The 14,572-nt window shown below is 40.2% G+C and overlaps 1 protein-coding gene across 1 annotated transcript in view; it reads left to right on the top strand.

The window, feature by feature from the left end:
- The window catches only part of LOC126149744 (kielin/chordin-like protein), a 98,060-nt gene extending 85,107 nt beyond the window's left edge, over nt 1-12,953 (top strand). The window contains exon 8 of the mRNA XM_049915831.1: nt 12,757-12,953. Coding sequence (XP_049771788.1) covers nt 12,757-12,896 — 140 coding nt within the window. The 3' untranslated portion in view covers nt 12,897-12,953. The remainder of the gene's footprint in view (nt 1-12,756) is intronic.
- Nucleotides 12,954-14,572: the final 1,619 nt, after the last annotated feature.

Consider the following 14,572-nt stretch of genomic DNA (forward strand, 5'->3'; position numbering starts at 1 on the left):
ACACATACAACACAGAACAAAATTATAAATGAAGAACAAAAAGGCTGTTGCAAAGGAGCACGAGGATGTAAAGAGCAAATGATAATAGATGCAGAGGTGACATATCAAGCAAAAACTAAACAAAGGTCGCTACACTACGCATACATTGATTACCAAAAAGCTTTTGATAGTGTACCTCACTCATAATTTCTACAAATATTGGAAATAAACAAAGTAGATCCTAAATTGATACAGTTCGTAACATAGTAATGAAAAATTGGAAAACCACACTCAATATCCAAACAAATTCAAATAATATCACATCACAGCCAATACAGATTAAGCATGGAATATACCAAGGAGACTCATTAAGTCCTTTCTGGTTCTGCCTTGCTCTGAACGCACTATACAACATAATAAATAATACAAATTATGGATACAATATTACTGGAACATACCAACACAAAATCAGATATTTGCTATACATGGATGATCTAAAACTACTGGCAGCAACAAATCAACGACTCAACCAATTACTAAAGATAACAGAAGTATACCAATGATATAAATATGGCTTTTAGAACAGACAAATGTAAGAAAAATAGCATAGTCAAGGGAAAACACACTAAACAAGAATATTACATATTGGATAACCACAGCGACTGCATAGAAGCGATGGAAAAAACGGATGCCTATAAATATCTAGGATACAGACAAAAAATAGGAATAGATAACACAAATATTAATGGAGAACTAAAAGAAAAATATAGACAAAGTATTGAAAACAGAATTGACAGCAAGAAACAAGACAAAAGCTATAAATACCTATGCTATACCAATATTGACCTACTCATTTGGAGTAGTGATATGGAGTAACACAGACCTAGAAGCACTCAATACACTTACACGATCACAATGCCACAAATATAGAATACATCACATACATTCAGCAACAGAAAAATTCACATTAAGCAGAAAGGAAGGAGGAAGGGGATTTATCGACATAAAAAGTCTACATTATGGGCCGGTAGATAATTTAAGAAAATTCTTTCTAGAACGAGCAGAAACCAGCAAAATACACAAAGAAATCACTCATATAAACACATCGGCTACAACATTGCAATTTCATAACCACTTCTACAACCCTTTAGATCACATAACATCAACAGATACAAAGAAAGTAAATTGGGAAAAGAAAACACTACATGGCAAGCACCCATATCATCTAACACAGCCACATATCGATCAAGATGCATCCAACACATGGCTAAGAAAAGGCAATATATACAGTGAGATGGAAGGATTCATGATTGCAATACAGGATCAAACATTAAACACTAGATATTACAGCAAGCACATTATTAAAGATCCCAATACCACAAATAAATGCAGACTTTGCAAACAACAAATAGAAACAGTAGATCACATCACAAGTGGATGTAAAATACTAGCAAATACAGAATACACCAGAAGACATGACAATGTAGCAAAGATAATACATCAACAACTTGCCATACAACATAAACTAATAAAACAACGCATTCCGACGTACAAGTATGCACCACAATATGTACTGGAGAATGATGAACAAATTATACTGGAACAGTATCATTATAACAGATAAAACAACATCACATAACAAACCTGACATCATACTCACCAATAAAAAGAAGAAATTAACACAACTAATTGAAATATCCATACCCAATACAACAAATATACAGAAAAAAAAACAGGAGAAAAAATTGAAAAATACATCCAACTGGCTGAGGAAGTCAAGGATAAAGTTGACATTATACCAATTATACTATCAACTACAGGAGTCATACCACATAATATCCACCAGTACATCAACGCAATACAGCTACATCCAAACGTATATATACAAGTACAGAAACCTATAATTATTGATACATGTTCCATTACCCGAAAGTTCCTAAATGCAATGTAACGTATACCGTACAGTTAAAAGAAAGTCACGCTTGGTCAAGGTCCGCGTCACTTCCCATTTTTAACCAGACATAACGTCTGAAAAAGGAAAGAAATAATATTATTAATAATAATAATAAAGACAATAATGAAAATAATGAAAGTGGTATATAGAAAAAAGAATTTATAGGTGCAGAAAAAGATGCTTTCTCATACAGCGAGTTCAGGTGGAAAAAAGTTTAATGAGACTGCACCACCTAAGAATACTGGCAAATGATGAAGGTCTGGTTGGAAAGAAGTCTGTACGGAGGTACTGAACGTGTACAAGCACAAAGGTAATCCTTATTGTTGCTTCATTAAATACTTCATTATCAGTCTTCCGAAGATGCGGATGTTATCCTCCTCTGATACAATGCGGGAGGTTATTCCCGAGTCAGGCCCCGTCTGCTGAGTGTGGGTTATTCGCAGAGGTTCACGTACCCCAAATCGAACGTTCTGTTTGTTCACAACACCGTTACGCAAAAGCAAGCTTCGTCAGAAAACCATGTGCTCTGGAGCACGGCCTCTTGGTCTTGCTCTATTGCCCACCTTGCAAAATGCAGTATCCGTTCCTTATATCTCGCAGTAAGCTTATGCGACGCAGTCATCTTGCATGGATACAAGCGAAGGTAGGATTGAACAATTCTTTGTACAGATCGGCGAGAAATTCCCGACTCGGCCCTGGCTCTTTTTGTTGATTTACTCGGACTACGAGTCAAAGCCACTCGAACTGCTTCAATGTTTTGCGGCGAACGTACGGTACGTGAATGTCGCCGCTGACACTCCAAAACAGATGCAGTACCTTCGAATATTTATGTAATCTGTATTGTCTGTGGGCTGGAAGTCCACCGGCTGCCGAAATGAGCACGAAATCTTCTCTGTGTCTATGTAACACTGTTTGTCGCCGCGAACAGTAATACAATCATCATCTTTAGTTCGACGGTCAACCGTCCTTTGTCCGCCATCGCGGCAAACTGAAAGGGAGGACTCAGAACGGAAGCAATGACCTCGCAACGACATCTGGCGTAATTTTCACGAACTGCACAAAGTTCAGCGTACAATTTGAAAGCTAATGCCCAAATAGTATACTTGTAGGATCAAAAGACAATCGTGTGACTTATCGTGCGCCACCCTGTGTGATTAAAGAGATCAGAGACTCGAACATCACAGGTATGTCGAACACTGACATACATAACCAGTTCCAGGCGCAGTAAGAATTCCTGAGAGACCTTGCAGGATAACATCGCTGTAATCGATCATTGAAAGTATAAGTGTCTGACAATTTTCTTTTTCAGGTCAAGAGGAAAGAGCTGTTTGTACTTTTGTAGGGCACAGAGAGATGCTGATACAATCTTGCGCATTACCAGATTTAGATTTTCATCTTTTATTATTCCCAGTGTCTTTGCTGAGAGGATGGGTTGATGAATGTCCCATTTAGGATTAAAGATGGTAAGGATTACCTATCTATATCCCTGCCTAATGTACGTAGAGTGATCAGCCGTTACCGCTTGGGTTTTGGATGGGTTGAGACTTAACCCTATATTCTGTGCCCATTTTGATAGTGCACACAGATCACTAGTGAGATTCTCGATAGCTGTCTTCAGGTACTTTGGTTTTGGGCTTTGATACAACAGGATGTCATCAGGTTACATGTGGTGAAATTTATGACACATCATTGACGTAACTAAAAGACTGTAGGACCTTAAGCAACCCCTGTTTCGAGGCCTGAGGGAGAACACTAGTGGCTAAGAAGTAACTGAAGATATTTGTTATAGTGGACAGCAGTGAGCCAATAATAAACTTTATCATTTTCACTCTCAATCAGATGCTGATGTAATAAGCATGATGGCGTTATTGCCGATATCGCAAATAACGAGCTTTGTATAGAGTTTTCCGTGGTTACAGTCTTTTATGCCCATAAAGTAATCAATCAGGTTCTGCTTCGTTGGCGGTTAATTTGTGGTTTTATATAATACGAAGTACCGTTTCAGTTTCTCAGCTGGGACAATGAGATCAACTGCAGGTTTTTTTCCTTATGACACCCAGTATATTTATGTTGTCGGTTAATGTATGGGCATGCCTGAGTATCGCATTTGTTGTATCTGGACTGACTCTGTTTCGGATCTGCTTGTAATCAATGTGATTTTCATATGTAGGGTATAATTTGTTTCCCCATGAGCAGCGTCTCTGAGATTCATAAGCTTTTTTAATCGATCAGTTATGGAATATGCCGGTTGCCTTCCTATTTTCCCGGTCTTTGGGGAAGTACGTTTGTTAGTAAAACCATTAAGTTTCTCGTTCAGGTCTGATAAGAAAATAGAAGACGCCCCCATACTACAAGAGCGATTCAAATGAAAACCTTAAAAGTCACATAAAATATCGGAGAGTAGTGTGATGAGGTTAATAGGTGGCAGTACTGTTCCTGGAGGTCCAGAAAATGACGAATAGGTGGTGGGAGTGATGCTACAAACGCAAGATAATGCAGTATCGTCCACAACAAGATAGCCACACCACAGTCAACATGTAACGTCAGCGTAGAATCTTGCTCAGGATGAACTGAACTTCGATAAGCTGTCTGCAAAATGCGTGCCAGTGTCAAGTGACTGCCTAATTGAAAGACCATCACGTCGACGCCTTAGAAGAACTTTTGCATTATTTCCACATAGCAGGTGATGCGGTTCTGGGAAAAATTGATGCAGGCGATAAGAGATGAGACCACCTCACTATCCTGGAATGAAAAGGTCAAGCAGGGAATGGAATCACAGCTGATCCCCAAAACCTTATAAATTCCACACGAAACTGTCTGTTGGAAAAGTCATGCTCATTCTCTTGTGGGACGCAAATGGAGTAATTATACAGTAGAGCATTATATGCATAGGGGAACGATGGTAACCAGTACTTCTTATTCAAACATGCTGAAAAATCAACATCGTCGTGCAATCAGGAGTACGAGATGAGGACCTCTGATGTCAGAATTACTGCCACAACATGACAACGCCCGTGAGATTGTTGAGACTAGTGACTTTCATCTGTTCAGTGCACTCAAAAAAGCAGTTGGAGGCAGACAGCTCAGAAGTGACGAACAGGTGAAAACTATAGTGCGTGACTAGCTACACACATGAACAAAATAATTCTTTCAACATGGTATCTACGCACTTCTGAACTTGTGGAATATGTGCATTCAACATCAAGGACATCACGTCTAAAAATGACATGTAAGTTTTTTGTTCATTTTTACAATTAAAATGTTATAGTACTTTTAAGGTTTTCATTTGAAACACCCTTTCATTTTCAGCGCCTAAGTTGCAGGTTCAGATAACTTAAGTTTTTGGAAGTCTCTGGACATTCTAATGAGTGAGACTTAAAAACTATGTCATGAGAAGCCATGCCAGGCGCAGATATTTGATACGTATAAATTACTCTCTTTGAGGATTTTGATGCAAATATATCTATGAGAGTGTGACTACAGTTCATATGATGTCTGAGAGCAAGCTGAAGAAGCGATACATTTGAAGAAGAAAGCATCTGCCTAAATTGCACACTGGAACGAGGTTCTTGTAAAAAAATATAATGGTACGCTCACATGTCGATTCGAGACACCAAAGAGATGTTTCGAAGCAGGTCAACTCCTACTGTAGGAAGTTTATAGAAGATTCCTATCACACACTTTGTATTGAAGGATTCGATCTCTATAAACATATATTCCCCCACTTGTTTATCTTTATTTCCGTAGGATGCGTGTAGTAAAGAAGGTGATAAATCGGAGCATATTTATTCCCATACCCCAACGCCTAATCTCGTTACGTCTTTCATGTCTTAGAAAGGTGTAGCCATCTAGATAAAACAAACTTCAGGGAATACCTGGTTTGAGCCAGGTCTTGATAAGGTAGTCGGGATGACAATAATTAAACCACAGGCATTTTTCTTTGTGGCGATATTTTCACGATATTTCAATTGCTAACGTTCTTCTCTGAACGTAAAAATATTTTGTTGTCGTTAACCTACACAGGGAGAAATGATCATCACACTAAAATCAGGCCGGCCGAAGTGGCCCAGCGGTTCTAGGCGCTACAGTCTGGAGCCGCGCGACCGCTACGGTCGCAGGTTCGAATCCTGCCACGGCCATGGATGTGTGTGATGTCCTTAGGTTAGTTAGGCTGAAGTAATTCTAAGTTCTAGGGGACTAATGATCTCAGAAGTTGAGTCCCATAGTGCTCAGAGCCATTTGAACCAACTAAAATCAGAGAAATAAGAGCATGTACAGAAAAATTTAAGTGTTCCTTTCTCCCATACTCTGTTACAGAGTGAAACAGTAGAAAAATAGTCTGAAGGTTATTCGAAGAACCCTCTGCCTAGCACTTACGTTTTAGACGCAGAGTAGTCATGTACATACACTCCTGGAAATTGAAATTTGAACACCGTGAATTCATTGTCCCAGGAAGGGGAAACTTTATTGACACATTCCTGGGGTCAGATACATCACATGATCACACTGACAGAACCACAGGTACATAGACACAGGCAACAGAGCATGCACAATGTCGGCACTAGTACAGTGTATATCCACCTTTCGGAGCAATGCAGGCTGCTATTCTACCATGGAGACGATCGTAGAGATGCTGGATGTAGTCCTGTGGAACGGCTTGCCATGCCATTTCCACCTGGCGCCTCAGTTGGACCAGCGTTCGTGCTGGACGTGCAGACCGCGTGAGACGACGCTTCATCCAGTCCCAAACATGCTCAATGGGGGACAGATCCGGAGATCTTGCTGGCCAGGGTAGTTGACTTACACCTTCTAGAGCACGTTGGATGGCACGGGATACATGCGGACGTGCATTGTCCTGTTGGAACAGCAAGTTCCCTTGCCGGTCTAGGAATGGTAGAACGATGGGTTCGATGACGGTTTGGATGTACCGTGCACTATTCAGTGTCCCCTCGACGATCACCAGTGGTGTACGGCCAGTGTAGGAGATCGCTCCCCACACCATGATGCCGGGTGTTGGCCCTGTGTGCCTCGGTCGTATGCAGTCCTGATTGTGGCGCTCACCTGCACGGCGCCAAACACGCATACGACCATCATTGGCACCAAGGCAGAAGCGACTCTCATCGCTGAAGACGACACGTCTCCATTCGTCCCTCAATTCACGCCTGTCGCGACACCACTGGAGGCGGGCTGCACGATGTTGGGGCGTGAGCGGAAGACGGCCTAACGGTGTGCGGGACCGTAGCCCAGCTTCATGGAGACGGTTGCGAATGGTCCTCGCCGATACCCCAGGAGCAACAGTGTCCATAATTTGCTGGGAAGTGGCGGTGCGGTCCCCTACGGCACTGCGTAGGATCCTACGGTCTTGGCGTGCATCCGTGCGTCGCTGCGGTCCAGTCCCAGGTCGACGGGCACGTGCACCTTCCGCCGACCACTGGCGACAACATCGATGTACTGTGGAGACCTCACGCCCCACGTGTTGAGCAATTCGGCGGTACGTCCACCCGGCCTCCCGCATGCCCACTATACGCCCTCGCTCAAAGTCCGTCAACTGCACATACGGTTCACGTCCACGCTGTCGCGGCATGCTACCAGTGTTAAAGACTGCGATGGAGCTCCGTATGCCACGGCAAACAGGCTGACACTGACGGCGGCGGTGCACAAATGCTGCGCAGCTAGCGCCATTGGACGGCCAACACCGCGGTTCCTGGTGTGTCAGCTGTGCCGTGCGTGTGATCATTGCTTGTACAGCCCTCTCGCAGTGTCCGGAGCAAGTATGGTGGGTCTGACACACCGGTGTCAATGTGTTCTTTTTTCCATTTCCAGGAGTGTATATATGCTCGAAACAATGTTAACACGTTAGTTAAGTTATGGCTGACTAATATCTACAACAACAATATAAACTACTCACTGAACGAGTTTACATGTTTTTATCTCCTAAGTCAGAGACTTCGAGTTTATTTGTGGTCTAAGAATTTTTACTAAGAGTATGTAATTTGACACAATATATGTGCATGTACATTATTCAGTTGTATTTGTGTCGTTATATGACAAATTTATTGAAAGGTCCTCGGAAACCTAACACTTAGATTTATACTTTTGTAGTACCACGATTAACGTGTTAAGTTACAACCTGTATGTTCTGCCAGGCCTACCCAGTATCTAATCACTCTACGCTATTTTTGTTAATGCTATCTTCATTAATGCTGCTAATGCTATGTTAATTGAAATTCATCTACTTTTAAGTTTTTGGGCACTGTTTCCTTTATTGATGCTTACTCATACTGATGTAGTCTCCACAATATTACAGATCATTCCTGTAAATAAACGCACATATGTTTATTAATTAACCAGTTGAAGTTTGAGCAATGTATTCAAAATTATATAATTTTGCCGAGTAATAGCTAGTGTTCCTTACGGGCTCCAATAAAGGTTTTAATGGTTATATTAATCCTGTTCCTAATGTAAAGATAGTTACTGTTAAGTAACTATAATTCCACGCGTGCATGCAGATGACCATCAGCGGTGCTCGGTACATAGCTGCTCGTAGCAGTTAGTTCCGGTGCAGCTCTTGCAGCCTATGGTCTTCGTCTGCGCAGTGGTGCCTGCTGTTTCCCATCAGCTCAAGTGATGTAGATTTATGACTGGGTACTACGGTGCTACAGTTTTCTACTTGACATGGCCAAACTGAAGCATGCAATATTTTAGTGTCACTGGCTTCTGAAGAAGGCCAAATTATTTTGGCTGAAACTTGGGTAAAGATTGGTTTATTTGCAGCTGAGGCTGAAGTGTTACATGTTTACTTGCGGTGCTAACTGATCTTTTTTCCATTTTCGGTACCCACCGTTATCCTACCACATTTGTCTGTACGATTTGTAGCCCATAGCTCGAAATTGCATTGTACGAAATGTACAATCCTCTCGTATCACCAGGTGTGACTTCTGGAGTTTCTTCTTCTCTCTAAAGATTTCAGATGTTTTGCTTTGGAACACAAGCTTCGCTATTACAGGTCTAGGCTTTGTAGATCGTGGCTTGTTATGTTTCCCACTCTCTGACTACTATCAGTGACATGCAGTGTCACCTGTCGGCCCTAGCTTCTCACAGACAAGATTCATCACTCATTCATCTGTATTCTATTCTCTGGAACCCTAAACAGTCTGAGATTATTGGACTCTGATATTCTTGACATTCATCAATAAGAATAGTCTGACTTCTGTAGCAAACTAAATGAAGTTTTTGACAACAATACAGGCAGTTTAGATATGGTAATGATGCTGTTTACTGCCATACCAAAATTGTCTGTATTATTTGTCAAAAACGTGTGTTAGTTCAATAAAAGCCAATATCATAGCCAGTCAGACACTACAGTGACTTCATGCTAGAGTGTCACTCAGCAGCTTGTCATCTACTGGTGATAATGCTAACTGATGTTATTGTGCAGTGGAGACTACATGACCCATCACCCAGCGTATATAGTCATATTAGAGCAGAAGTATAACAAATTGTCCCATAGTTATTCATGTTACAGCAAAATTACAAAAACTGCCCCACAAAGAGCCATGTAATAGGAAAATTCTAACAAATTAGCCTATAAATCATGATGTTACACCAAAATTGTAACACATTTGTCCACACTTCAACATGTTACAGCAAAATTGTGTGATATTGTCCTACACATTACCATTATTAAGTGAAATTATAACAAATTGTGCCATATTTCACAATCTTACTTAAACGTTTTAACAAATTACTTCATACATCACAATGTTAAAGCAAAATTTATGCTAAATTCAGATTGCTCAGAGAGTTATGAACGTGGCAGTAGCTTACACAGACTTTTTAACATTGTGTCAATAACTTAAATTTCAGGTCATTTAGCTACATTAGGACACAGATCTAATATATGCATTATTCAAGCCGATGGGATGCTTTTGAACATAGCAACAATTTATTCAAAATTCAGATTTTCCTAATACTTCTGATCATGGTAATAATTAAAGAAAAACACCATTGGTTCAGATACCTGTAAAGTGTATACAAAATGTACAACATTCAGATACCTTTGAACATGGTCAAGATTGTGATGGCTGTTTCATTCTATTAACTGACGAGTTACTGAATTGGAACGATCACACAGATAATGTTGTGGGTAGAGCAAACCAAAAACTGGGACTCATTGCCAGAACACTTAGACGATGCAGCAGGTCTACTAAATAGACTGCTTACACCACGCTTGTCCGCCCTATTCTGGAGTACTGCTGTGTGGTATGGGATCCGCACCAGATGGATCTGACGGACACATCGAAAAAGTTAAAAGAAGGGCAGCTTGTTTTGTATTATCGTGAAGTAGGGGAGATAGTGCCACAGACATGATACTTGAATTGGAGTGGCAATTATTAAAGCAAAGGCGTTTTTCGTTGTGACGGAATCTTCTCATGAAGTTTCAATCACCAGTTTTCCCCTCCGATTGCGAAAACATTCTGTTGCCACCCACTTACATAGGGAGAAATAATCTTCACGAAAAAAATAAGAGAAATCAAGGCTCGCACAAACAAATTTAAGTGCTCGTTTTTCCGGCGAGCATTTCGAGTGTGGAACGGTAGAGAGACAGCCTGAAGGTGGTTCATTGAACCCTTTGCCAGGCATTTTATTATGAATAGCAGAGTAATAACGTGGATGTAGATGTACTGAACTAGTGAAATATTTTGTCGTGGCAGTATTGTTGCTGATAATGCAGACATTTTTCTGACAATACTGCATATGAGATTATTGCTACCAAAGGATCTTGCTTCTCCATACAAAGGGTGTAAATTTTAAGTTGACAAACCAGAATAGCACGAAAAATAAGCTTCACACGAAAAAATGTGTAGAATCCAAAGTTGTTTATTTTCGAGGGGGACATCTGCTGGTGTTAAAATTAGCCTGCTACCTCAACCCCCTGGGGATGGGGCGGGAGGAAACTTTACAATTTCTAATGGAACCCCCATTTTTTATTGCAGAGTCAGGTTCTACATAAAAAACTACGTGTTTTGTCTTAAACTTTTTTCTATTCTTGGCAGTTGGCGCTGTAATTCTAGAAAATCCATGTTCTCATTTATGTGTGGAAAATGGTTACGGATGAATAAAAAATACTTATTTACTTCGTGAAGTTTGATTCGCTAAAAGTAAAACTCTCCCTCTCTCCCCGTAGGGTGGGGTTTGAGAGAGAGGATTTAGAGTTTTACAAATGTTGATCCAAATACTATATTAATTTTTTCCGCAGATTCGGATAAGTTTTGTTTGTTTCGTGGTCATGAGGCCACACAACTTTTAATTATCAAACAAATCATGTGACTAGCTAACTAACTAACCGAACATCCTACTTACTAAGGAGTGAACTGAGTTTTTATTTATCTGTAACCATTTTCTACGCGAAAATGAGAACATGAATATTCTTAAATACAGCGCCAACTACCCAGAATCATAACAAATGTTTAAGACAATATGTACGTAGTTTCTTATGTAGAATCTGATTCTGTAATACAAAATGCAGGCTCCCATTTGAAACTTTGAAGTTACCTCCCGCCCCAACCGCAAGCGGGCTGGGGTGGCGGGCTAATTCTAGCAGCAGTAGATGTCCCCCTAGAAAATAATCAACTCTGGATTCTGCACATTTTTCCGTGTTAAGCTTATTTTTCGAAGTATTCTGGTTTGCCAACTTAAAATTTACACCCTGTAGTCAACCCATGTGTGTCATGTCATGTGTTTCCCCTGCCAATGTAAGACCTTCAGCCGTAAGTTCAGCATCGAAGAGCGGTGGAGTTGCTATTGCTCTACAACACCTTACATAACTTACTTTAAGTGGAAAGATTCATTGTGCACTTTTTACATCTGTCAGTGTGAGGTAAGCTGTCATGAAAAATTCCTTGTGATTTGTAACTGTATCGATAAATTCTACTCTATTCTGTCAAGTATAAGTTTCAATATTGAAATTACTAAACAAAAGAATAGACTTGGTAAACTGATTTCTTTCATATCGTGTGAACAACGCTAGTAAAAATCAGTAGCTTGCAAGATGAATGACTCAAAATCAACAATACCTCTATCAACAGTCTTTTGTATCTGTGGGTAACAGTCGGTGTGAGTTTTAGGGAAGTCATTTCATGCATAGTTTGCTTTACTTTTAAGTAATCACTTTATTTTATTATTTATTGTTTTCATTATTATCTGTTATTATGACATAGTAAAAAGGAAATGTTGAAATTCATACAGAAAATATACTCCACACATGTGTACTGTGGGCCTAGCGTGTGATGACGTTGCTAGTAATGGTTTCGTACAACCATAGTACTGTAGTTACGTGAATAACCTGCGTTTCGTATTAACGCAGACCTTGAGTCGACTTGTAAAAAGAGAAAACAATGCTACAGTTACGTCGGTTTTGTTACTATGACATCATACAAGACATTGCAATACGTTAGTGTAACTATTTAAAATGGAAATACTGGTGGTGTGGTCAACATCTTAAATAGTTTGCTGTGATTTTGTTTTATAATGCCTAAGGGGGTGAAATTAGCTATTCACAAAATAATTAAATAAACTGGTTGTTTCAAACTGAAGAATACCCAGTCCAGGAGAATGAATTTCGTCTGACACCTGACTCGGCAGTTTTGGTATCCCCAGCTTCCATAATCAGTTTGTATCGAGTATTTTGGATCTATGACAATGTGTGTGTGTGTGTGTGTGTGTGTGTGTGTGTGTGTGTGTTTGCATTTGTGTAGATGTGGCAAGACCAACTATATATGTATAAATGGCAAACGGGTATACACTTTGCTGTTACATTGCAGATGACCGGTGCTCTTTCGGAGACCACAGACTGAACACTGGCGATGAGCTTCTGGTCAGCACCGACGGCTGCGTCAAATGCAGATGCGACGTTCCTCCATTCATAACTTGCACCAACAGAGCAGATCCTGCATGCGAGTGATGTAAATGTGATCTTGTATTACTTACCCATTACAGGGAGAAAAATGATAGAAAGACACGTAATGTCATGAAAACTAAGAATCTAATAAATAACAAACAAACAACTGCATTCTGCTAGCAGTATATTTGAAGGAAATTACCTTCCCTCCCCCCGCCCTGGTCATACAACGAAGGTATTTCAAAAATCAAGGTATGCATTGTTATTCTGGTCCAGTAACTGCATTATACTTCAAAGTGACTCAGACACTCGATATTAATTTTCCACATAGCCTCTGTAAACGACTATCCAAACTCTTTACCAGTCGTCCAGTTCCTAGGAATGCATTACTTGCAGACATTCGAGAACCACCGAGTGAACGTCCTCGTCTTTGGAAAATCTGCTGCTGCTGCGAATCAGATCCTCGTCTGCTTGGACGTTGTCTGTGGTTGACAGCGATGGACTATCTTTCCTGATCAGCGTAACACACGTCTGTGCAGTTTTGGTGAGTTTTCTTTATAACATTTCATTTCAGCTGTAAGTGACACTGCATTTGACCCACACACTGCGGTAATTTCAAGTGAATCTGTGAAGAATTTAGATGTTTTACCCACAAGAGCTACAAGGCCTATTAGAGAACGTTTCCACTTACGGCGTCATTTGATTCAAACCCTTTGATGATTCACATGCTAACCATACCACTCAATAAATGTGTCTGCAGGGAATTCAGAACGTGTACTATCTTCTGACAATGCGGCACACAAGTTGTGCAATGGTCTTGGTGTGGGACATGTATAACTTACCTTTTGATGTCGCCACATGCTGCGACAAAATTCTGTAATACCGTGCAGCTGTAGTAAAGTACACACAGCTTTCAGTGCAAATATAAAATTGTTCTTCCAGTGAGTATACATGTAAATAAAAAAATAGAGTGAATGTGTACAAAACCGTCAATTTACTCCATATTAGCTGACTGACCGAGTCTTCTTACTGGTTACTCGTTGTAGTAATTTGGACACTCAAATTAATGCATTTCCAATCTGATAAAGGAGGGAGTTGGCAATTTCTTCTTCCAAAGGATGTGTAAGATGTAGTGTGAGAATTCCGGTAATCGTGAGTAGTGTTTACATAGTTCTTTGTTACACAGATGTTCTGAACAACGGTGGAAAGAGCTGGTAGTATGCACCGTACTGTTATCTTAAAACAACAAGGAATGGCAGTAGACGGGTTATGCTGCATTCAGATTCTCAATTTAGGTTACCATTGATCGAATAAAAGCGCTGCCTACCTTTATTCTAATAATAATAATAATTAAATCGGTGTTTGCTAAATGAGTATGGGGTACTATCCGTTCCTTAATTCTTCCTACCATTACCTATGACATTGGTTTGTTTGAGAACCCTGATTTTTCAGTAGATGGAAGGAATTCTACTAGTCTCGTTTCTTCCTTGTTGTAATTGTATGTGCAATGACGTACAAAAAATGATAAATTTACTGAGGTACGTGGTGGCCGTTTTGCTAGCCAAACATTAAGACAGGCAGAGGAAAAACGCTACAGTCTCAGCATGACTACACAGTGGCGATCGACTCCATGACGATTTATGATATAGAACCGAGTTAATTACACTCTTTGGATTTCTTTGTTAAAATAAAATACGCAATGAAGTAGGTGGTTCTACATCTGCGGGGATCACAAGGTA

This window comes from Schistocerca cancellata, chromosome 2, assembly GCF_023864275.1.
Source record: "Schistocerca cancellata isolate TAMUIC-IGC-003103 chromosome 2, iqSchCanc2.1, whole genome shotgun sequence".
NCBI classification, from domain to species: Eukaryota; Metazoa; Arthropoda; class Insecta; order Orthoptera; family Acrididae; genus Schistocerca; species Schistocerca cancellata.